The 25092-nt window shown below is 41.6% G+C and overlaps 1 protein-coding gene across 1 annotated transcript in view; it reads left to right on the top strand.

The window, feature by feature from the left end:
- The first annotated feature begins 3127 nt into the window (after positions 1-3127).
- The window catches only part of pde3b (phosphodiesterase 3B), a 60524-nt gene continuing 38559 nt past the window's right edge, over positions 3128-25092 (top strand). Inside the window, exon 1 of the mRNA XM_076287872.1 lies at positions 3128-4172. Coding sequence (XP_076143987.1) covers positions 3282-4172 — 891 coding nt within the window. The 5' untranslated portion in view covers positions 3128-3281. The remainder of the gene's footprint in view (positions 4173-25092) is intronic.

A 25092-nucleotide genomic window follows, 5' to 3' on the forward strand; every position in this document is an offset into this window, starting at 1 on the left:
CTCCTCTGCAGGATAAATGTTCTTAGGTCATTCGAACATTATCGAACATTAAGTGTTGCTTTTTTCAAGCTATGTTTTCAATGGTAACCCATTGTCAGTCAATAGTGAAAGTAATTAACTGTGTATAACTGTTTTGTCGTTGACTATGACACCAAGTTGAAGTTAGTTTCACTTTGCCTATGAGTTCAAATAATAGACAAGTGCAGATGTATGTAGGCTATACTCTGCTAGGATTTAGTAGTGGAATACCTGTTCCATACGGACTCGGGGACAGGCAGATTCCTTAAAATGCGCCACTGACTATCAAAATACCGATGCACTGTTTGAAGTTGTGCTGCTTGCTGTTAAAAGGGAATGACATGTCATTGTCATTGGTTTAAAGGATGTTACGCCCAAAACACACCCATGACTGATTAAGAAACCGTCCTCTTAGAATTATAAGGTTCTGTCTGACATTTTTGTCAAAATTGAGTTATTGACATATTCTTATTCTGTGACACCTTAAGAAGATGAGGTGAAGTGTTTCTTGTAATTGTATGCATTTTTGGACAATATCTGAAGAGGTTTGTTCCACTTAGCAGTATAACTCTATGGAATTCTAAGACTTTGAAGCTCAATATCTCAGAACTACTCAGAACGCAGATAGAACCCTATAATTCTAAGGGGACGAAACATAAGACCAATCTTCTTGCGCCAGGCGCCTGACGTTTGATAACAAAACCACCCTCAATGTGAACTGGACAAACCCCTAAATTTGATTAAGCTATTCCCTAGTAACCTTGCGTTTTAGATCGCTGTATATACACACATTGTAATAGGCTATTTTGTACATTGTTGTCTGTGTAGCATGTATATTATATTTTGTACTGTACTACCAGTGTGACTCTATTGGCCAGAACCTGAAAATCCCTTGTGTTCTAACTCACTTGGCCAGTAAAAAAAACAACAACCTGATTTTCATTCTGATTCTGAATTGTCAAACTGTGCCTTAAAGACTTTTTTAAAAAATTGATTAGCCTTCTGAGGGTCTGGCATCTCTTTAAAAAATACTCAATCAACCTAGGCCTATAAGATTGTTTCATAATTTTCTGTAAGGTATAAGCAAGCTCAGAATATAAGCCAAATATAATTTAACGCAACCAAAATTGCATTGTAATGACTGGCTGAAGCGAATTATTTATCCTAGCCAGTTTGTTTGTTTGTAATTTACAGAGCTGGACTATGTAAATATACACTGGAGGTGGTTTGAGTTCACAGAATGGACAGTAGAGGATGGTAAACAATTTGCTGAATTTGGAATCGCCCCAATAATTATTCAAATGCACGGCCCAGGAGGCACTCCACATTCCTTCAAATGTCATGGCTGTGTACGTGGAAAATTCAATTTTAGTGTTTTACAGTATTTAAAAATCCAAACACTCAGTCTCTAAATTTAATTTGCATTGAGCTTTTAAAGCTACACAATGCAACAATTGGCATTTGGAGTAAATTTGTGTTAATTTTCAAGGGGTATCCAGTGAATTGAAAACTGACAAAAAGGGCCACATTGCACGGTAGTGCAATCACTTGTGACCTGTCCTGGGCACACAGTGGCAAATGTGCCATCAAAATGAGCCTGAAGCCGCTAAAATTTGTGTATCCTACAAGTTTCTTTAAAAGGTTACGAGGAATGTGCACAAATTATTTCTAATTTGATTTGATTTGTTTATAAAATTCTTTAAAATCATGTTGCCAATACATTTCACTTTCATTAGATTGCCTTATTATGTTAATATTGCAGCACTTGACATTGGCAAATCCCAAAGAGATCCATGTCATAAATAATAGTGTAATTATAAATTGTGTGACATATTGACCTCTGACATCATTGACTTACACAATAAACCTTCTATTTTTCTGACATGGTCTTTGAATGATAAGGGCTTTCACTGCAGTGATTGACCCTTAAACCATGAATGTTGTTTGGACTGCATGTTATTACAGCTTTAAAGGCCAGGTTCAGGTATCTTCCAGTTAACATAACTTTACTTTTCCTGGAAGCCAAAGGAGCATTCACATGTGACAAATATTTCCACAGATGCTGGACACATTAACACATTTCTAAGTAGCCTAGTCCCTCATCACAACTTAATTTTCAAGGAATTGAGACCTTAAAAGGAATCTGTCTTCACATGCATCCCCAGGACATTTAATCGATCTATCAATTGAGTGATATCACTTGACTATTTGACCTAAGGTACACAACTATGAGCTTACAGAGTTAGGCCTATGTCAAACTTTAGGCCTACTGTGTTAAAATATGTTTGACAAATATATGATGATTTTGTAGGCTATCCAATTACTTCAACACACCATTGTTTTCTTGAAAAACCTGAATGTCGTGCATCTTTGTACTTTATACTCTAGGCCTACCTTGTGTCATTGTGGATAAAATACAGGCATGAAGATAGAGAGAAACAGAGCAGAGATCATTGTTTATGTCGCAAAGTGAAGACAATACCCTGAAATCCACGTAGGCTAGCTGCAATTGTTCCTAAGGGCCTAGGCTATATAGGTTAAAACATATAGCCTAACATATGAAACATGAAATATGAAGTTGGTCTAGTCTTTCTATCATTCTGTAAATTCATGGAATATGCCCTAAGGTGCATGAAAATTGCATAAGAAATTCTGGTAAGCCTAAATAGGCTAGAGAAACAAAATGAAAAACATAGTTATGTAGGCTAGTGAAGTCATGAATTGTAAAATAATCTGTTTGGAACTAAATTGGCTCCTTCCTTGGTGTCATTTAGCTCTTTAGTGGTGGAAATAGACTGCATGACATTTTTTTTAACCACCTATCTAATTATGAAATCATTTAGCTTACTTATTTCTATACTTTTTTAAAAATTGTTTACTTATTAGAAAATTACAAACAAGTCTCATCAGAAAGGTTTTAATTCATCAACACGAAATATTGTATGTTTCACGTTATAGGCCTATGTCTATACGACGTCTAAAAAGTTTGAAGTGGTTAGAGATAAGTGAGCGCGAGCCACGCTGCAGAGCGCGTGCTTGTGCTGGAGTCTTGGTTGTTTTACCACTTGTCACCTATAGGCGACGACATAGAGCCCGCCGATGCTAAAAAACAACAACATTTCACCTTCTTTTCCTCCTAGCCAAAATGCTTGAGCACGTTTAAGTGATTATGGAGTGCGTTTGTCATGTACTGAACCGATAGTACACGGAAAAACCGGGGAGATGAAACTTTGAAGACAACCCAAAGAGCTTCTGCCGAAAATATGGCTGTACGAGAGGAAGGAGAGATTTTGCACAGTAAAATCAGGCACCACGATGGGGTTGGCAACGCAAACAGCACAGAGAGCTTCAGGAACGGCTATGTGAAGAGCTGCGTCACCCCGTTGAAACAAGACCATCAAAGGGGATTTTTATTCAACCTTTGTAGATTTTGCAATGAGGATATTTTAAACTCCAGACTATTCCGGGTGTCTGCTATCTATGCGGGTGCATTTGTAGTTTTTGCGGTGTCTTTTTTGATACCTAGGAGCTTACAAAGTGAACACGGCGTCTTGGATCTGCGGACTTTTCTGTCTCGCTTCTCGCAGTCCATCAGTCCTCTGTTTAGCATAGGTTGCGCGTACTTCTTTTTGACATTTTATCTCAGAAGGAAAAAGAGAGAAAGTAGTAGATGTTGGCTCTTGGCACTTCCAGCATCATGCTACTTTGGAGATTTCTTGGTCCTGCGGTTTTTACAGTGGGGAGAGGAGCAACATCAGATGCAAATGGTGGGCAGGTTGTTATTTGTACTGGGCTGTGTGGGTTTACTGACTCTCATCCCCACTTTGAAACTCAAACATAGTATTCTGATTTTGGTGTTCGCCAGTTTGGTGTGGCTGGTCTCATTCACGAGTCTCAGCTGCCTGCCGCTGTGTCTGAGGCCAGTCTTAGCGTGCTTGGCAGGGGTTTCTGGATCTCTTCTAGCGCTCTGTTTCGACCATTACGCCCCCCCAAGGGAAGCGCCGAGTAGGATCTCCAACGCCGAGGAAAAGGTGCCTGTGATTAGACCTAGGAGGAGGTCCAGCTGTGTTTCTCTGGGAGAAACATCAACCAGCTATTATGGCAGTTGTAAGATGCCCCGCAGACCGTCACTGCCTTGCATTTCCAGGGAACAGGTAGGTATCTAGAGCCTTGTGCTTTTAAAGGCCTGTCACTGTTTGCAATTATATATATATATATAGCCTATATGTATGTGTGTATATATATATATATATATATATATATATATATATATATATATATATATATATATATAGCGCCTATCTATATGGATATGCGATTATAGAACCCCTTGAAATGTGGTTAGCAAAGGTTCCTTGCTGTTATTGAATACTTTTTGGAGGGCTAGAATGGAGTAGGCCGCTCTCAAAGGATTGGTGTTGACAAACAAAATAAGAACCGTTGTGTGTGTGTGCGTTAGTGCGCGCGCGCGCGTGTTAATTCAGATGAACCTCTTTAATATATTGATGCTGAAATTGATGCAGTATTGTTAGTTGGGTAATTGAAAATATGTTAAATGTCCCGCCAGTAGGTTAATGCAGAAAATAATGCATGTTAAGGCCTATAAAGTCAACTAACAATTACCCAGATAGGCATACAGGTAATTTGAGAACATAGGCGTATCCAGTTTTGGTAACCTGTGTGGAGTCTTGAATCACGAGTTGTCATTGATGCTCCTCAGGTAGTTTTCTTGAAAGGGGTAACTGCACCTCTCTAAGTGTAATGGTGCTGATCGTCCACTTTGACTAAATAGCTGAATCTGATTAATGTCATCACAGCTGTAAATTCTAAGGTCTCTTACAATAAACAGTAAAGCTTTCTCAGGTGTTATATTTACCACCGTGGTTTTGTGAACCCTCAGTAATCTTTCCACATTGGGTGAGGTAGGCCAAATGTCAATAAGGTTTTGGAGATGACCTGTATGTCCCTTTGCACTTCTATCAGTTTTTGCCCCAGTTGACCTTATTGTAAAAATTCTGGAGATGCACTATGCACAGTACATAGTCTGGTTATGCGAAAATGGAATGGCTTAAACAATGTTTTTTATAGTCGAAAAGGGTTGTGTAGTGTGAACTAAATTCCCAGTTATTTATTTATATATGTTTTGATTGGTGAGGACATAGATTATCTTTTGCTGGCCTGCAGTAATGGAAAGTTTAAGTATACTTTATATCTTTAACTTGAAAATGAAATTAATGTAAAATGAGTGTTAGATGTCAGTTTTTTTTATCTCTTGAAGCCACGTGCATGCCAACACATCCTTGTACAGTTGTTGGTTTATAATGTCATTGTTGACAGACAAGATAAGCTGTGCATACCTTTATTGGGCACAGTCTACATTCAAAAGCAGTGTTTTGATCATTAATTGCAGATAAAGTACGTACCTGCTTCCGAGAAAACTACGACAAAACCCCTTGTTTGAAGTTCATCAGCAGGCATATTGGTTGAAAAGCGTGACATGACAGCACTTGTTTTTGTCTGTGTCGACTTACCTGGAGGACACTGCTACAAGCAGCAGAAACTGCCACAGTGTTAGGCTGAGGACAGACACCCATGAGTATCTGTGTTCTCTTCACATTGCCATTGTCGTACATTTTAGGCCCCTTGTCCGTAACTGCTGTTTTACGGACTGGTCATGATTTTAATTCTGCATATTTCATTCAAGATTAACAAAATACTTTATTTACAGAAATAATTTTGAGTGGTTGTGGTTCCCACACAGTGAATTTGATTGTCTTCTACACAGCCAGGTAAACCTGAACTATTTGTAGTAATGTAGTAAAACAAAGTTGCTCATAAGGAGACATTGGCCATCAATTTCTGTGGACTAGGTCTGTACTGCATTTGAACTCCACATGTGTTCTGTCAGTGCACTTTAGGTCTGAGGTATTTCTGGCTGGATTGAAATAGCATAAATAAGTCAGACTGTATGTTTGATACCTGGTAGCCTAGGAGATTCAGCAGGAGATTTTGCATATATTTTACATGTCTAGCACACCTCATTCACTGCACATTCATTGTGAAACTAAGGTGTTGGGTCGGATATGACACAAGTGTGCATTGTTTCTCGGTTTGTGTTGCCTGTCTTTTGTAAGTTGTGATGCAGACTTAACATAGGTATAGCATAGTTCTCTGTTGTTGGCCATCTCTAGTGAAATAGGCAAGTTCAAATCATCATTCAACAACATGCAAACCAAGGTCTTGTTGAGGCCTTTTCCATTGTTTATATAGCCATTTATATGTTTCTGTGGTTTTACAAGTCTCAGAAACCTGTCCACATATAAACCAGGATTTCTCCTGAGTGATCTCCACAACACAAATAATCAGGAGTGAACGTACTTGGCGAATAAAATCTGATTCAGATTGTGACTCCTATGAGACTATTGCACATTGACATTACAGTGGCTGTTTACAAGTCATTTTGATACATAGCTCAACAGTTGGCTGCATACTAGAAGGAACAAGACACCAGTAGCAAGTTGTCAGCTGGTAGGAAGTGTGAAAAGTCTTTTCTGTTGTGGGCCAGACAGTCATGCGTTTTTGATAGCTGAGCATCAAGCATGGCACATATGACCAATCTTTCCTGGGAATATTTGTTACTGTTGTCAAAGTGCATTAGTAATGGAGGCCAAGTTTTACATACTTTGATCGGAGGAATTCTGTGTCACACTCTCTCTCACACTCTAATTCATTTAGATAAGTTTTACTGCAAGATTATGTTGCTTAATTGAAACCAACACTGGTAAATGAGATGCATACAACATTTTAAGAGACTGTTATCTATACTGAACATCCTACACACCAAGTGCTAAATTAAAACCGAATAACATTTATTTAACACTTTGATTTTAATTTTATATAGATCTGTAAGCTCTGTATTTTTTTTTATTTCTGCTGCATGAGATCCCCCCTAAAATGAGTGTGCCTTCCATTGATATTATCTTCTATTACTATCATCTTAAACCATTTATTTCAATACAAATAATTTTGGATTGTGTTGTTCAAGGCCTGAGACATACGCCTAATTTATATCACATTCTGCCTTTTTTTATTTCATGAAATACAAATTGGCCCTTTTCATCCACCCCACAGGCTTCAGGATTGTTCAAAAATATGTTTGCTATTTTTTCTACAGACTAAAGTCTTGTTTGCCCTCCAATCTTTTTCTTTGGTACCATGAATACAACTGCCAGGTGCTCTCTCTGACACCTGTGATTAATAACATTCTTGGTGAACGACCATCTCATGTTCATGACCAACTCATCCATGTTTAAAAACTGCTGTGGCAGGATTATGGTTCTGACAGTTGGTCCTCTATACAACAGGCACAGTGTTTGAAATGTTTATGTACCTAAACAAAAACAAAGTCCAGTGACCTTGGTGTTGGCAATATTGTGATAGTGGGCTAGTATTATTAATGGTGCTCATAAAAGTCCTTTGTTTTAAATAACAACAGCAGCGAGGCTATCTTTTTTTCTAGTAACTTTGTAGAAAACAGGAAGATGAAGTCCATTGCAAAGGGTGGGTGGTCCAAGGAAACCTGGGATTATAAACTAATTGATATTGAGTGATGAGTGTGAGGGCTGACTGCTTGAGTGCCCCTATACCCTACCCTTAGAATGGATTCAGGCTAAATTTGAAGTGAATTTACTAAAGAAAAAGAACACTATTTGAAAACACAACCGCTTTCATCAGATGAGATATTTTGGCGGGAGGTTTAGGAGAAGGAAACCATGTTACCTGCTGTGGTGTATTCAGTGTGGTTCATGATGGCCCGCACGAGAGCTTTTAATATCAGTGATGAAGGAGCCGCAGTGTTTGAGAGAGTGACGTGAAGGAAAGCAGGCCCATCGGCTGAAGCCTCTGGAAGCAGTCCACCGGCTATTTCTGTCTATTGTTTGACATGTTTGTCATGCCCGTCATGAAAAAGGACACGTTGGATGTCTGACATCCTGTGTCACCAAGTGATAAACATTGTGGCATGTCTGGAGACGTGAGGAATCGGAGGTCTTGTGAAAGCTAGGTAAGGTTAATGCGAGACACCTGAATGTCCTCAGTCATTACTATGCATCTCCTGATCAGATTGCTACAATGAGCACGTTCTTTTTGGGACTAAGGTGGTTAGCTTGCTTGCTAGCAGCTCAACCAAACAATTGGCATGGTATTGGATTCATCCAGGGTGGCATCAGTGTAGCCATTTCTCATAGTTGGCTTAGCCAGTTTGAGGATGTGAGTATAGATTGATATCAAACTCGATTTTTGGGGGGCTTGAGGATATCCAAACTCAAGATGTGTTGTTACTTTCAAGATGGAAACTTGGAGTCACCACTCTCTCTCATGAATCTCTTTCATTTGAGGGATAATTGTAATATATTTTGAGGAAATATATTTGTTTTTCTCAGAGCCCTTAATGAGATTCTGATGACTGGATAATACGTATCATGTTATCACAGTGAGTGAGTGAGTGAGGTTGAAAACAGGTAGCATAAGCAACAATGTAGATTTGAAAGAAGGATATGTTGTATGGGGATCACTTTTAGAATGTTGATATTTATTGCTCAAAGTAGAGATATATCAATTTTCATGTGACCGGTAGACTTGTACACATGTATTGTTGGACCATTAAAATTACATTTGCTCAACATGCAACCAACAATTGTAACCAAACCCTTGCACATATTACTCAGTGGTAGTGTTGTCACAATACCAAGATTATTGTTTTGATACCGATACCAAGTCAAGAATCTTAATTTCGATAAATTTACAATACTTAAAAAAAAAAAAAAATTGATTTGTGGGCCCCCCATCACCTTGATCATCAGTAATATTGAATATAGTGTGATCATTCACACCAGTGGCCATCCTAGATTCTGCTTGACCCTACACACACACACACACACACACACACACACACACGCACACACACATGCAGAAAATGAAGGCTTATGTCATATGTTTCTGTTTCTATAATGTTTATTTTATATTTTGGAATTCATAAAGCTTTAATATATTTTGTTAATAATTTATAGTATTTTATGATCTGCATAATTACTAGTAGGTAAAAATTTGAATACCGGTACTTCAATTGATTTTTAAATGATTACACTTAAGCATATCTTAAATGTGGTGTGTAGGTCTAATGGAGTGCCTAGAAATACGTGAAAGTAATTAGCCTTCAGTCTCACAGTTTTAGACTAGTGAAAAATAGTGCGTAAGGATATGTGGATGCAATTCATTATGTTTTCTATGTCATTAGATAAAATAAATGTTCTATAAATAAAAAACTAACAAGTCGAAGACAGTCTTTCTGGGATCATAGATGAGATAAGGGTCTTGCAATGCTCATTGATGATTTTGGTGAGCACTACACGATTGATAGACATGACGTGAGAGCTATAGATAGTTAGGAGGAGCAGATGTAAAAGTTTGCCATTAGGTTGCGTACCCTATTTCTGAAATGTCATTAAACCCAATAGTTGGCCTAAATTAACTAAATCCCATAGCCTTGGTAGGTTAGCAACACAAACTTGAGAGATGCAAGTGAGCAAATCAACGTAACATTAGCCCATTGTTATTGGTTGCTTTGCAGCCACAGCATCACTTAAACTAGCAGCCATGTCTCAATGTTTATGGCATGAGAGCTGCAGCTTGAAAGATGAGCATGTGTGTGCGAGAGGAGAAAAGACACGCAGGCTAGGGGAGGCACTAGAAGGCCTTGCGTACACGCATCTTACTGCAAAACGACACTGTTATTCTTAAAAGTATCGATACTAATAAAATTAGGTATTGTGACATTTTTAATTTCAGGGTAGGCCTATTGCGATACTATAGTATCGATGCACCGTGCAAAACTACTCAGTGGTTTGTCATGTATTTTATATATGAAATGAGAACTGTCAATATTATTGTATAGCTTAAATGTCAGCCAAATGCCTTTAACTATAACCTACCGACCACCCTGTAATTGGTATTCAGCAAGAGCACCAAAAAGTAAACTCCCTTTGCTTTGTAATACAATCTGTATTACATCTGTATCCCTACCAATAAACATTCACTATGAATTGAAGAGAGAAAGCATCTACTTAACAGCAGCTTATTGGTTAAATGCTTACCTTGTTAAGGCAGTATGTGTATCTGTACATCATGACGGTGCAGGTGAAGTGGTGTCAATGGTTTTATTGTGCATGCACCTTTGGCAGGATTTGGCCATTTTATAGGCAAACTTGTTCAATGGAAACTGAGAATTTTGGGAAAGACCCTATAAAGGACAAGTGTTTCTGTCTCAGGGAAGACATCTGCTTTTTGTAAAACTAGTGTGGAATCTTTCCTGGTGTTTCCTTGGCTTGGGAATAGCACTGTGTGGTGCTGCCGTTCCTAACCATGTAGCCATAACATATTAATGAAGCGTTGGCGAGACGCACAATTCATAATTCATCAAGCATGATGGGTGGGAGTTGTGTTTTTGTCTTCACAGCAGAGGTGTCAGTCAAAAAGTCATGGAACACAGGATAGCGGTCTCTCCAACAGCAAGCAATGGATTATGGGAAACTGTTCAGGAGCCAGGATAAGATCTATTGAAACTATTTCTATGTAAATTTCCTTAAATATCCTTAAATCCTTTTTATCATTGTTTTTCATATGTCTTACCATATACAACTCAAAGATTCTTAAAAGATATCTGACAACATATTTGTCACAGGTGACACAGGGGACAGGTGACACTTCTGATTGTTAGTTAGTAGACATGCTGTAGTCTAGAAGTTGTCCTTGTAATGCAGTGATGTTACGTAAATACCCAAGTGGATGTTTTTGTCCAATTTGAGTTGTTTCTTAGTTGCTGCTTCGGCTTTCCTAGACTGTGAGGTATTATATCTATCTCTATATATTACACTGTAGTAGGCTACTGGCCTGGTCCTACTGAACAAGCATATCAGCCTCTGTGTTTGAGAACTGCTGTTGATGAACAGGTGTATGATCACTTTGATTTGATCTCTCTTTTTAATTTATGCCCAGGATGATTATCTCAGTTTTTTTTTAACAAATCTGACCTTACCATTATTTCCATTTTCACAATTAAAAAACTGAGTTTAAACAAGTAGGCCTATTATACTTTATTATCTTACAAATTGGATATGTACTTAATGAGAAGGTGCTTTCGGGGTTATGTCTTAATTTTGCTGTGGCCCTTGCTGATCCTGACTAATTTTATTGAAAGCACCTGCTGTTTTCGCACAAACTACAGTGTTTCCCACAGAATTGGATTACATTTGTGGCGGTAGCTGACTTGGACAAGGGGGGGGGGGGGGGGGGGTATTAAGATCGTCTTGGTAGTGTATAGGTCTAATTGAGTGCCAGTCACTTAAGACTTTCGTGAGTAACACAGTTAAAAGGCTGCTGATGTGTGGATGCAATTCATAAAGTTTTCTACATAGTTAAAATAAAGGTTGTACTTCTCCTTGGGACAAGCACTTTTGAATTTTGGAAAACACTTTTCCATTTACATCGGGATTTTGTAAACATTCAGTGTCAGTCAATAAAATGAGCCCTTCAACGAAATTGACAAGCAGCTGTAAGTAGCCTAGGCTACGCATGCTAAATTCGACATCCAAACAGTATTCTAACGCAGTGGCGGAATAAGTTAGAGCGCGGGCCGGGGGCGGGGCACATGACCGGGCCCTTTATTAAACTCATCATAACATAATTTTACAACATAGGCTTCACATGCCCGCAACAGCTGGTCTTACAAGCGTCAGCGCCACGGAGAGCAACTATGTCATTTTGAAGTCCATGAATGTACATGAAGTGTAACCAAGAGAACAACAACAAAAACATTAGGCTACATGACCCCTAATAATAAAACAACAATAATACGCAGCACTATTTGAAGGGCATAAGACGAGCCTTGCGCTCCACGAACTCGTCCACGATGCTCTGTGTATGTCCATTTTATTTGCTCTCTCATTCTCTATGGTGGTTTTTAATGATCTTTAACTTGGAGAATGAGCGCTCAGAGGTTGCAACGGTGACGGGAAGAGTCAAAAATAAAATTAGGCCGTGCAAATCTCACTGAATGCAGAAGTTACTGCTGGGTGGTTGCATTGGCGGAGCGAGGGGGTGGTTTCGGGGGCTCAAGCCCCGAATCTCTTTTCAAAAGCCCCGAATCTTTTTTGTATGTGTTTTCAATTTCCAACGATTCTAATTTCTAATTTAACTTCCCCTTGGTTTCTCTATAAATGTTACAAAATGTAGGCCCTAGCCTACTAATACTGAGCAAATATCCCTTACTTTCAAAGCACAATATTGACAGATAATCTGATTTCCCACACGATGAGTTTAGACAATGCCAGAGCCGAGATGCGGTTTACGTCATAAACCTGGCAGGAAAGTTCAGAGCGGCGCAGTCAGTTTAAACAGCAAGCCAGTAAGAAAAACTATTGTCAAGACATTAGCCTATGCAATTAGGCTAGGCCTACTGTACCCCGGAATACAAAAACAAACTTCAGAAAGACAGAACGTTTGTTGTACTGTATTCTGTAGTTTCAATGACCGAATTAGTAGATAGCCTATACCTGCAGTTGAGTTCGTTCAATTTATTGTAGGCTAGTAGCCTAGGCAAATATTAAACGGAGATGTAACGTGGCTACCGGCGGGATTTTGAACTTGCGTGTTTCATGCATTTTAGGGCAAAAAATACCATGGGATTGATGTGTTCTCCATTTGAGGAACGTAATCAATTGCGGACGTGCACAGACAGCTCAGACACAGCGCATATAGGCCTAGGTTAGGCTACTTTCACTTTCTAGAGCGCATTCATTAGGCTACATAAAAGATGCTTCATACCAAAACAACGATCAAACATTATCAAATGTATCATGACGTGTTGTCACAAAGACTTACAACAATTAGAAAATCGAAACCAAAATCATGTAAGTGTAAGTGTTCTCTCATTGACGCCTGTAGGAGACAATATCGTTGATCCAATTTTGTAAATGTGCACGTCGTAAAGTTCAATATGAGAGTTAAAATAAAGCCAGTCATACAGCAGAACATTTTATTCAATATTTTACACCTACTAAATCATCAAAGTAAATTTCAAAACTTTTCAGCAACCGTGAGTCATAACTCGTCCTGACTGGGGCAACCTATAAGCCTAATACGTCCCACTCTGATGAAAATGATTGAAATGAAACCGTTCGCATGATCTTAGCTCCTTCGGCCTTGTGCCGTGGGAGAGGCCAGTCCCACCTTACCCGGAGGTGGGGGAGGGGCGCCTTTGCACTGGGCCCCTGTGGGTCCTGGGCCGGGCGTGCCGCACCCCCTCAAGCTCCGCCCCTGTTCTAACGTTAGCTTTGAGATACTGCTTGATTGCATAACTTAACTTAGTTTAGTCTCTTTAATGTAGCCTACTATGTTGTGATAAGACCTTAGCAGAGTTAACTTTAATGCAGCAGTTTTTAACAAATTTGCGCAGCATGGTCACTATGCTAAGCGGATTTAATAGCAATTTAGCCAGACGTCTTATATGTGGCAACAACAATCCTTTAACAATCGTGAATATTTTGTTAAATGCACATGCAGAGGGGAGGCAGCGGGCTACGAGAGAGAGCGGGGAGTGGTAAGGAAAGGCTGCGTGCGTAAAAAGCGCATCTCAATGGCAATGCAAGGATTTTATCTTATATTTAATTTAATTTAAATTAAATTAAACATAGAATATTAATCTGTGGTGGATTTCATGACGCACCGCCACAGATTAGTCAATGTATGGGAAACACTGAACTAGGGCCTCCTAAGCCCACACATTTTTTAAAACCAAATCTATGTTCCGTGCTGAGTCTTCACAATATTATCTGTTTTTAAAGGTTGCTCTGTTACTCCATGAGACTTCCATGAAAGTGTGTGTGCTTTGAGCAGTAGGCCTATCGTGGTGTTTGGACCCTGCAGTGTTCCTCTTTGCCCTGTAGGTTTGGAAGGCCTTAGTTGACATGAGGCGACAAAACTCTATCGCCGAGTCTGGCTGAGATGCAGCTGGCGTGTGGCCTGTCTGCTAGTATCTTTGCTGATAAACTCTACCGTCAGTATGTCATTTTATGCCATTTTACTTTTGGATCGACTGATCTCTGCATACATGTGCGTGTTTAGGAATGAGAAGAATGGCGTTCTGAGTCACTGAGATGGGGTGGGATGACTGGGTGGCAGTTCACTCATGTTCACTCATGAAATTTCATCTCAACACTGTAAACTTCCCTTAAAACAGATTGTTCTGCAAATGCATTCATCCTGTTATCATGCATGACCAAAAATGAAAACAACAGGACACATAGTGGTCTGCCTCTGAATTGAATAGAGGACTTCAAATACAGCTCGTTACTATACACTTGGACACAGTGGAACAGCTTAGCAAGATGCTAGCCCTTTATATACTAGATTTTAAATTACCCCGTAACCTGGTTTAGATTATGGTTGATTCTAAAAGGCATGGGGTGTATAGGTTCTTAACTAGTCTGTAATGTCTGCGATGTGTGCAGAGAGGTAGCTGTGTGTGTGTGTGTGTGTGTGTGTGTGTTGGTTTGGGGAGCAGAGCTTGAGGGCCGGGGTGGGCGCTGGGGTTACGGGGTAGGTGAGTGAGAGAATAAGCGCGAGGCGGCGGAGCAGCAGAGTGCAACACTGTCTCTCGCTGCTGTCACGTTCTCCCGCTCTGAAGCCATGTGGAATGATATAACATTGACGTCACTGAGCGGTGACGTACGAGAGGGTGACTGCAGAGAGAGAGCGAGGGAGAGAGAGAGAAAAAAATGAGCCTAGTTTTACTTATTGCTTTGTAGAATTTAGTAACTGCCTCATACCACGATGGGGGGTTGGAAGGCTTGAAAAACCAAAGAAAGTGTCCTCAAATGAGGACACTCACATTCTTTAGTCTGCAATCATCTAATTAACAAAAAATAATGAGTTTTTTACAAACATTTTAAAGCTCATCCAAAATATGAATGAATGACCAATAATTTGGATTATTTAACTTTTATTTGACTTGAGACATGGTATTGTAGAAGTAGTAGTTACATTAAAATTACACCATCATAAAATACTTTTAAATACTTTTTAATTCATCATTTAAATATGTTTCCTCATTTTAGAAGTACAGTGATCTACTCTTAAGTAAGTATGTAAAAAACAAAAAGTACAATTATAATATTGAAAAGAAAAAAAAATACGGTATTTTTTGTTTGGTCATTGTAGTGCTTTTGTTTGGTGACCATAATTTACCTTAAATATAAATTCACATTGTCAGTCAATCACACAATCAGTAGTTTTTGATGGTTAAGCTCTGATTGCTGTAGGGTAAACTTGAGATGTACTGAACATATGGAGACTATTAGATGTAGGTGTAGATCACTGATGTTTTTTTTGTTTTTTTTTGAAGGGGGTGTGTACAGTGGTAATAGTTTGACGCACTTTGTGTATGCAAATCCACTGTTTTATCTGTAGTATGCATTGCTGCCATGTTTTACACACCTTACATTTTGTCCCCTTTGTGAAATATCATACATTCCTTGTGGGGTTTGCATTCTGTAGACATAGCCTACATTTGAAAGAAAAAAAAATTAGAAAATAATATCTTTGAGTAATTTCTTACATAATTTATAATAATAGCCAGTTTGACGTTGTGTATATTCCCATAGCTCATTATGTATAGTTTTCTTAACGCAGCATTGGATGTGGATGTAAGAATTATTTTCTTTTAATGGAAAAAAATATCACGCTTGCATATTACATTATTTTCACATTATTTTCAGTTTTAGAGTACTTGGGCCTGAGGATCTATTGTTTGTTACTACTTAATGAATGAAACTGTTTAAACGTCATGACTCTCCATCCATTTCCAAATTAAGTACTTTTTGCAGCAATTCATAAATATGTCCAGACACTAGACGCCTTTTTCCATTTCCTTTTTAGGTAATATGCGTGCCTTTTCGTGTCTCTGTGTGCCTCTTTCATGGTGTTGTTTAGCTGGTTTGGGGAAGAGAAAGGGTTAAGCCTGCTGTGCAGCTTGTCGGCCTGACTGTCTGTGTGTGTGTGCGCGTGTGTGTGTGTGTGTGCGTGTGCGTGTGCGTGTGTGTGTGCGTGCGCGTGTGTGTGTGTGTGTGTGTGCGTGCGTGTGTGTGTGTGTGTATGTGTGTGTGTGAGCTGAAACAGGATGCAGTGGCTGTATTGTGAGCCTGCCACTGTGAGTGCAAACAGATGAGAAAATGCAGGAGAGCGGGTACTCCAAAACTCTGTCGCCTTGGAAACCGCTTGCGTCATGATCGCCGGCAATTAGCTTGCTCTGTGTAGTGCTCAGGGTAGCTCTGCCTCGGGTAAAGCTAATGGCTGTTGTTGCTGACAGCGAATAGAGGTACTGTATCACAACGGACAGAGCTGCCTCTCACCATTCCTTTTCACTTTTCTGTCTGTCTGCAGTCAGTACATTAAGGAGTCAATCATTCCATCCTCATACACAAATCATTTTTTATGCTGAATTTTTTTTTAGTACAGTATACAAAAAAAATCAGTACAATTGTTGGGCCTGTGTGTCCTACATGTTTATGTTTGTTCTTTGCAAAGAAAAATAATTAGATATTTTTGTGCTTAATGCACATGCCCCAAACCATGCATGGGTAAGATGTCCTTTTTATATATGACATGTCCGTTGGAGTGTTATTGTCGTCTGCCCTCGTCATATTCCGCATAGAGGGCCATTTTCTCTCCCTGATACTGGTTGCTTTCCTATGTGAGCTGTATATGCATTTGAGAGTTACTTCTATAACTTACACATTTCAGAGCTCTGTTGCAACCATGTGCTTGCTGAGAATTTCCTGATTGTGCTAGGGCAGGGAGAGAGAATGAGCGAGAGAATAAGGGAGAGAGAGAAAAAAAGAGAGAGTTTAATCTTCAATGAACGAGAAAGCCGTTTTGCCTCGGAACAGCTGCACATCCCCAGCCCCCTGTCTCATATTAGTGTCACAATCGCCACTCCTCTCTCATTCGTGTAAGTGGATCTGGGATTTTCTGCATGGTTTATCTCCAAAGCTTGATTGCACCATAAGGCTCCCTCCAGTTCAAACATTTAAGGTGGCCTAGTAGCTTTTAAGTCCATGAGGAGGTCATTGAACCTTGCATGTGTCCACTGCCCCACACACACACACACTTACTCATACACACAAGGGAAGGGGAAAAAGTTGTTTGTTCAGCACAGGGACTGGTTGGTTGGTTTGTGGGGAGGGTGAGTGAGGTGGTTGGGGTGGAGGTAAAGGGGGGGTGGGTGGAGGGCACATGGTGGAGTAAGTGGGGATGAGGGCTGCGTGCGACTTAGGTGGGAGGTCAGGGGTGAGTTAGCGCAGCGGGGGCTGACCGTCTACATCCTTTATTTACACTGGCGTGTGCATGCCGCGTTAGGCTATGTGCTCGACCGACCTCGGAGCTTTAGGTGCTCATGTGTTAATTCAGCTAAGATCTGATAATCTTTGCTGTGAAAATAACTGCTGAGTGTGTGTATTCTGTTTCAAAAGCAGTTTCTTTTTGTCCAACTCTTGTCAATTTGATGAGAGAGCAAGAGAGAGGGGGGAAAGAGACATTTTATTTGACTTTTTTTTAAATGCAGTGTTATTTTTTCCGTCAGCATCCAGGAATTCCTTTTGAAAATATGTTCAGAACTTACAGAGAAAATGTTGAGACTCTTGGCTAAGCTTATACTTTCTTTGTCTTTCCTTCTCTGTTTCTCTCTCTCTCTCTCTCTCTCTCTCTCCCTCAATTGAAAACAGTGTCAGCACTGCCGCTCTTACACCAAAAGGCCGTTGCTAGGTGACTGCTGACGTCAGTGGTGGCTACAGAGGAAGGTTTGTGTGTTTAGCAGCTGAGGGCAAATCCAGCTGAAAAGGGCAAAACTATGAAGCGCTGTTAGTCACTCGCTGCTGTGAAAACCTGGACTCCACTGTCCAAGGAGAGCTGCTCCTTGAGGTAACGGTGGAAAAAAAATTTAAGAAAAATATGTGCACTCCCTTGTTCGCCCTCTCGCTCGCCACTATTGAACAAACACAAAAGCTTTTACATTTCTCTGAACTGTTCTCCCCATCAGCCTTGCCAACTGCACTACGCACGTCGCATTCACACGCACGCACGTGCCGACACCCCCACCTCCCCCATCCCCCCCAGCCTCTCTCCCTGTCGGTCTCTCACTGCCCCCTGCCCCTTCCTGAAACCTGGGATCTGATGTCATAAGTGAGATTTTGCCCAGGGGGGCGGTTTGGAGGTTGGGAGGTTGGGAGGTTGGGGGGAGGGCAGGGGTGGAATCAATCTCTGGCGTCTGAGGAAGGCCCCCGTGCCGGCCAAAGTGCTATCCCGTCTGACTGAGGTTGCATTAGACTCCCAGCCACCGTCTGGCGGCCAGTGTAATCCACTCTGGAACCTGCCTTTCTTGCTCTCTCTCTTTTCCTCCCATTCCTCCCTCTCTTTCTCACGCTCTGTGTGTGTCATTCCTCTTCCCTGTTTTTTCAGATGCCTTATACTTTTTATCTATGTTACTGGAAGTTAATATATTTTACCCTGTTGCTTAATTGATTTGTCATTTAATTTGACTTTTTTAATTTCTTGTGACTGAAAAAGTATATCCAAAATATTGTCTGAATGACAAAATTACAAATGAATTACCTGCAAATAGTTTGTCATCCTGGTTCTTCTGTGCTGTAAGTCCATAGCTAAGTGTAATTTCTGTAGCAGGATATGGTTGTTGTGGAGTGTTTATTGATTGATTGGGCAGATATGTATGTATTACTCTCCCCATGTGTCTCTGTGGCTGACTGGCTGTGCTTGTAATGCAGGACATACCAGAGAGAGGGGGGGGGGGTGCAAGTGCTCTCCTGGCTAAAGAGGCCCAGCTTGTTTGATTTATTTGGGAGTCAGTTATGGTTTAGTTTAGTCTTCGGCCCTTCTGTCTGTTTACTGCGCTGGGTGTCCCCAGTCTACAGTCTGCACATCACACACACACATACACACACACATACACACACACACACACACACACACACACACACACACACACACACACACACACACACTCACAACTCTTAACACATACATGCTTTGAAAAAGAGACAGAAGCATTCGGCCTTGTTGTAAATAAGATGGCATTAAAAAAAACGTTACAGCAGCAAAGCCAACTATTTGTCTCAGTAGAGTTTGTTTGCACCATGTGTGGATCTATGTGTCATGTGACTTGTCTTGCATAGCATATCAGATGTATATGTTTTTGAGTTTCATTTGATGGTGTGCACAGGAAAGTTAAGAATGACGTGTGGTGTCATAGATAACATGTGGCCATCTTAAGCCTCCCAGTGCCTTAATGAGGACAGAGATAGGCAGCCGCAGGAGTCACATGCTAACAGCCCCCCCCCCCCCCCCTGCTCCTCTACCCCTGCTCACTCACTCCCTCACTTAGGGCTCACTGTGTTCTAGATGGAAATCAGAAAGCATGGCCCACCCAAACGGTCACGTATAGAGATGCACACCAACTCCCTCCTGGGTCCAAAGACGGCTGCGCTACGCTCCCATTCCCCAGTCAGTCATTAGCAGCCTTGCCCGTTTGGTCCAAACCAAAGTTGCCCCCTGAACAGAGTTGAGTGGAACAGTGGTGACAGTGGTGATTGTTTGTGATGTTGGCAGTGGAGGTCAAGGGCACCTGTGAGAACTTATGAAAAACAGTTGGAGTGGATGAGGGTTGGTGTTTGTTTTTGGTCTTAAAACCCCATAGAAACCCCACTCTAAAACCAAGCGCTAGGTGCTGAAATGCTGTTGAGGAAGGCTGTGGATGGGTTTTGTTTTCCTTTGTTTGCAGTACCACATGGAGAATGATGACAGGTGTGTGTGTGTGTGTGTGTGACTGTGTGTGTGTGTGTGCGTGCGTGACTGTGTGTGTGTGCGTGCGTGCGTGCGTGCATGTGTGCGCGTGTGCGTGTGCGCTTGTTTGGGGTCGGCGGAGGTACCATAGCGGCCAGACCTTGCCTGCCATTTGGCCTTGGCCCTTGTTAGCTGTATCACACTGACACATAGGGCCTTTGTCACGGTGGCTGTTTTTGGTCCCTCATGTGATTGGAACTGCATAGTCCTCCTCAAAGACTAACGGCAAAACACGCTGTCCAGCTCTACTGCGGGCGGACTGGCCAGTTTTAACCACACCAGACAGTGTAGTGTTTCCCAGGAGCTCTAGGCCATGTCAGCCCACCAGTCATGTGCTGTTCTTCTCCCCCTCCTCTAGACACAGCCTGTGTTTTAGGTTAAATAGACGAGTCTGTTTAGGTGAGGTCAAGAGCCTTAATAGGACTGCTATGGCAAACCCTAAAGCTAAGAATAAGTACTACTTCTGTACTAACGCTGTTTTACACGTTCACCAAATGGCCTTGGTGTTAAGTTGTCATGAAACATGAATCACATTTAAGTGTCTCACCTCCATGCACTTCTGAAATGAGTATAAAACTAAAACGGGGGCTATGCAAAATTACTACCTGTTTTTGTACACCAATTCCTCATGTCTCAAAATGAAAATAGTTTCTTTTTTCTCATTCTCTCTCAAGCAACCCACAGGCTTTTTACACAATCAGACCTGTGTCTGTGTTTTAGGTTTATCCCTGTCAGAACCCACGATAAGACTGGTGCCACTTAAAATGATTTAGTTATTACCCGCCGAGGGCTTGTCCTGATGACACGCATTATCTCTGTGCTTTCGGCTTGTCACTTGTCGGCCCCCAGGACACATTGCCCTCGCTTGTTTTATTTGAATTAGACGTGATTTTTGAAACTGCCCAGTGATAACAGTTGCAAAGAGCCCTTGGGACTGAGTGTAAAGTATTCCTTTGCATTCTTTACATGCCTCCCCCTTAGGGAAAGATGGTGGGTTAGTGCAAATTGACACCATATGTTGACACCCCCCCCCCAAACTACAGAGGATAATTTGTACTCCTCTAAATGGTTGATGGAGGGGAAAATACAAAAGATGATGGACATAGTTTGTTGTCAGCAAATGCCTTGAACACATGTTGTCACTCACTAAGGCATACAAAAGAAGAATGAATCTAGTTTGTGTTTTGGACTGGATTCATAAGATGTTTGGGTTTAGTTTAGAGGTGCAATTAGCACTTACCCTGAATTTCATGTTGTTCCTGAGTTTGAACAGTAAATGCTTTTGTTACCATAAACAGGACCAAGAACAATAGAGTGCTGATGTTTGTGTGGGGAGGGTCGCTGTAGCCCTGTAGTCAGGCTACACTTTTGCACTGAGGCTAATGGCCTTGTCTCCATGCTCGAGCAATTGATTTGATTTCGTCTCTGAGGAGACATTCAGGCAGGGCTGTGGAAGCTGCCTCTGCTGCTGCTGCTTTTAACTGTGCTCTCCTCGAACCCGGCCCGGCCTCAGCAGCGCACTGCTGGATTTCTCCACCATCAGTAATGGAATCTCTTGTTGCCATCACATTCCTGAGATGTGACTTTGGCATCTCCACCCAAGGTATTTTCCCCTTAATCACTGCTGCGCTCGCACACACACACACACACACACTGGTGTGTGTTAAGTTTCTTTCTTTTTTTTCTCTCTTTCTTTTCTTCTTTCTTTCCTGCTCTTTGTGAAACTTTCCTAATCTCTGCGAACAATGACATCAGTGATTTCTAGTCAAAAGAAAATGCAGCCGTTCATGCCATGGGGCATTACAACACACGTGCCATTGTTTTCTTTTGTCAGTACTGAATTTAAAGCTTAACACGTGGCTAGACACCCTGTCACATTGGTGCTTTCTGAAATAATTAATCTTTCTTTCTTTCTTTCTTTCTTTCTTTCTTTCTTTCTTTCTTTCTTTCTTTCTTTCTTTCTTTCTTTCTTTCTTTCTTTCTTTCTTTCTTTCTTTCTTTCTTTCTTTTTTTCTTTTTGTATTGACTAATGAGGTGTATGATCTTTTATTCTGCTGACCAAAATGGCAGGACCTTGTTGCCTGTGTGGACTGCCTCAGATCCTCTGTGGTTCCTGCGAATGGTCAGCGGGATCGAGACGTGCGTGGAGAGAAGGAAATGTCAGCTTAAATGGCTGACGTGACTGGGACCTAAATGTCACTCCTAATTGTATTTTCCTGATTACAGTTTTTGCTATCGCAATCTTCGGCAGGGATTTCCCTCTGTGGTTCAGGACCACTGAGTGCTGTGGGACTGTGTGTGGATGGGAATGCTGAAAAAGGCATTTTTGTGCAACTGGTAAAGTGTGTGTTTTGTGGGTTACTCTTTTTCCTTCTCTTCTCATGTTTCTGTTGAGCAGTCAGCGTCATTCAGGAATGCTTGGTGCATAGCCTGTATTTAATGAACATTTCCATGGCTATCTTATCATTTGTCTGCGCATGCTGGATGCATGTCATGCAGTGTGAAGCGTCCAAATGTACTCCAGTAAAAGCTCCTCCAGTGTGTTAACATGCTGTGAAGGGTGTTCAGGAGTGTGCCCATTTCTTTAGCACCAAACTGCATGTGGTGGAGCATCAAGAGATTGTGGCCATATTAGAGTGCAAATGAGTCTCTCAAATCCACTAAACAGCCACATACAAATAGTTGTGTCAAGTTGCTTTTTACCACTGCCAGCTTTGTTTAGTTCAACTCTCTTCTTTAATCTGTTCCTCATTTGCTCTTTAAGAGGCCCATACAAGGCTGTCATCTTGACAGTCTTGTTTTGAACGACTACACTGGCTTAAGATGTTTTTGAATATGACTCTTTAAAGTGGGGTTGTGAAATTGCTGAATGCATTGTTATTATAAAATGTCCTTGGATCGAATGGTCATTAAATGGTGTTAAAATGGCAGATTGTGAGTAAAATCAGCATAAAATCAGGTCGCATGACAATCACATAAACCGCTTCACTGGGGCTGTAAATGGGAGAAGTTCCCCAGTAAGCTCCATGCTGTTGAGGATGTGTCTGGCCCTCCAGTTGCTGTGATTCTTGCTTCTTGATTCTCAACTCCCAGACTTCTGTTGGTGGGTGCTGGCTGTTGCCCTCTGTTCCCATTTTGCGATGGTGATTTGGACGGGTTCTGACTGTTCTCTGGCAACCCCTGGACTCCCCATCTCTCTCTGTGCAGGCCTCTCAGCAGCTCGTCCACCCTCCAGGGCCTCTGTTCTGCAATAAGGTTTTATTTCCCCTGCGCTTCCACCGTTGTTTAGAGAGATCTCCATTGTGTGCGCGTTCATGTTGTTTTAGGTTTAAGCCACTGCTGTAGCCCGGCCTCTGCCCTGGGAATTAAACAATTTGCATGTTACTTTGAGGTTATCACTGTTGCCATCAGCCAGTGGGTCTTAGACTTGGCTTGCCTTGGTATTTTGCTGTATACATGGCTGTAGCCTTCCGTGGGCTGCTGAGGGCTAGACTGTATCGCTGGCTCCCGTGTAGTCTTAAGAAGCAGGCTGCAATGAACTGAGAGTCTGAGAGTCAGGGATGGCCGAAGCAGGCCTCAGAGTGACCTTGTGCGATGCTTTGGATCTAATTTGGTGCCGGGGACTTCTCAGACTGTTTAATGCCACATAAAATCTCAGATTCTTATTTTTTGTATTTGGTAACACATGATATCTAACCTTGCCTGCGTAAAACACATGACTAATTGTCAAAAGATTGTTGTATAAGTGGCAATTGCAGTTTGTAAATGGCAAATTAGCCTGGCTCCCGTAGCCATAGCCCAGCCTTGACTGGATGGGGAAGGTAAATGAGTATAGATTCCATGAACACAGGTCAATCAGTAGACAGCTGCTGGGGAGGTCTGTAGCTAGAACATCAGGGCTTTTCATGACCTTGACACAATATAATGTCCTAATAGCCAAGTTGTGTCCCACAACCTTGGATTTTATGATCTCAAGGAACTCTGTCTAAGTAGGGGACTAAACTTGATATTCTTGCAGGAGCATAGTCACGCCACACAACCGCCTCTGTTAATGGCCCACAAGCATGCGTAAGAATGAAGTACATTCCTCTCAATCCAGCAGTTCCATGGTTCCATTTTCTTCACTACTCAACAGTGGGTGGTTATTTCACATGAGGATTTGTTTTATGATGCTCGTGTCTCAAGCCTCTGCCTGTCTGAAGGGTAAACTGATGGAGAAACCTTACGGAGGGGCCTTAATTGGAGTTTGTTTTCGACGTTGGGCTCCGGGTTGCCTATTCAAAGCCGACCTTAACGAAGTGCAGTTCATGCAGGGGCTTGCAAAGTGCAGCGCACAGCGGCGTTTGCAGCCAGTGACAGCTTTGATAACTGTGTAAGGGAACGTGCCTGGGGCCGGAGTCAGCCACTTGTTTGTAAATGATTTACTTGTCAACAGGCGATTTCTCAGGGGGTGCCGGCGTGATAGATGGCAGCCTTCGCTCGCTGGCATGGCGGGCACCGTTCACATGCTTGTTATTGGTCGGTGTTCCAGGGCTCCGCCGTGCGGGGCGGCTCTGTTTATGTGAACAGTACGCGCTGATTCCACGATAAAGCCAGATGTTCCCTTACAAGGCCTCCAGCTCTCGCGATCTGGCAGCCATGTCCATATCAGGTAGCCTTCCTGTTGGGTGCCACCCCCCCCCCTCCTCAGTGGGGGTGTTGGAGAGGAGGCCTCCCTGCAGCCGTCTCTGCTGTTTGACCTGTCTTCATGAAATCTACACTCATTTATCTTCCCCATCCAGCCAAGGCTAAGGCTACGGGAGCCAGGCTAATTTTTCATTTACAAACGGCAGTAGCCACTTATGCAACAGGCTTTTGTCAACAAGCTAGCCTGTGTGTATGGTGTAAGGATCTCATGGTTAGGGGTCATGTTTTCCAAATAACAAAAATCAACATCAAAGATTGTGTGTGGCATTTTAGCAGTGCATAACAGAAGTTGGAGAGGAACACATGTTCGAGCCTCAGAACATCATTCACACGGTAATTGCAGCATAAACGTCAGTCTGTGGGGAAATACAATTTATTAGGTTTCCCTGAGACACCAGCAGAAAATATATAACTACTTCCTGA

This window comes from Alosa pseudoharengus, unplaced genomic scaffold (genome assembly GCF_046254945.1).
Source record: "Alosa pseudoharengus isolate Yale_2024_CS ecotype anadromous, Long Island Sound unplaced genomic scaffold, YU_APseudo_1.1 YU_APseudo_1.1_scf_16, whole genome shotgun sequence".
NCBI lineage: Eukaryota > Metazoa > Chordata > Actinopteri > Clupeiformes > Clupeidae > Alosa > Alosa pseudoharengus.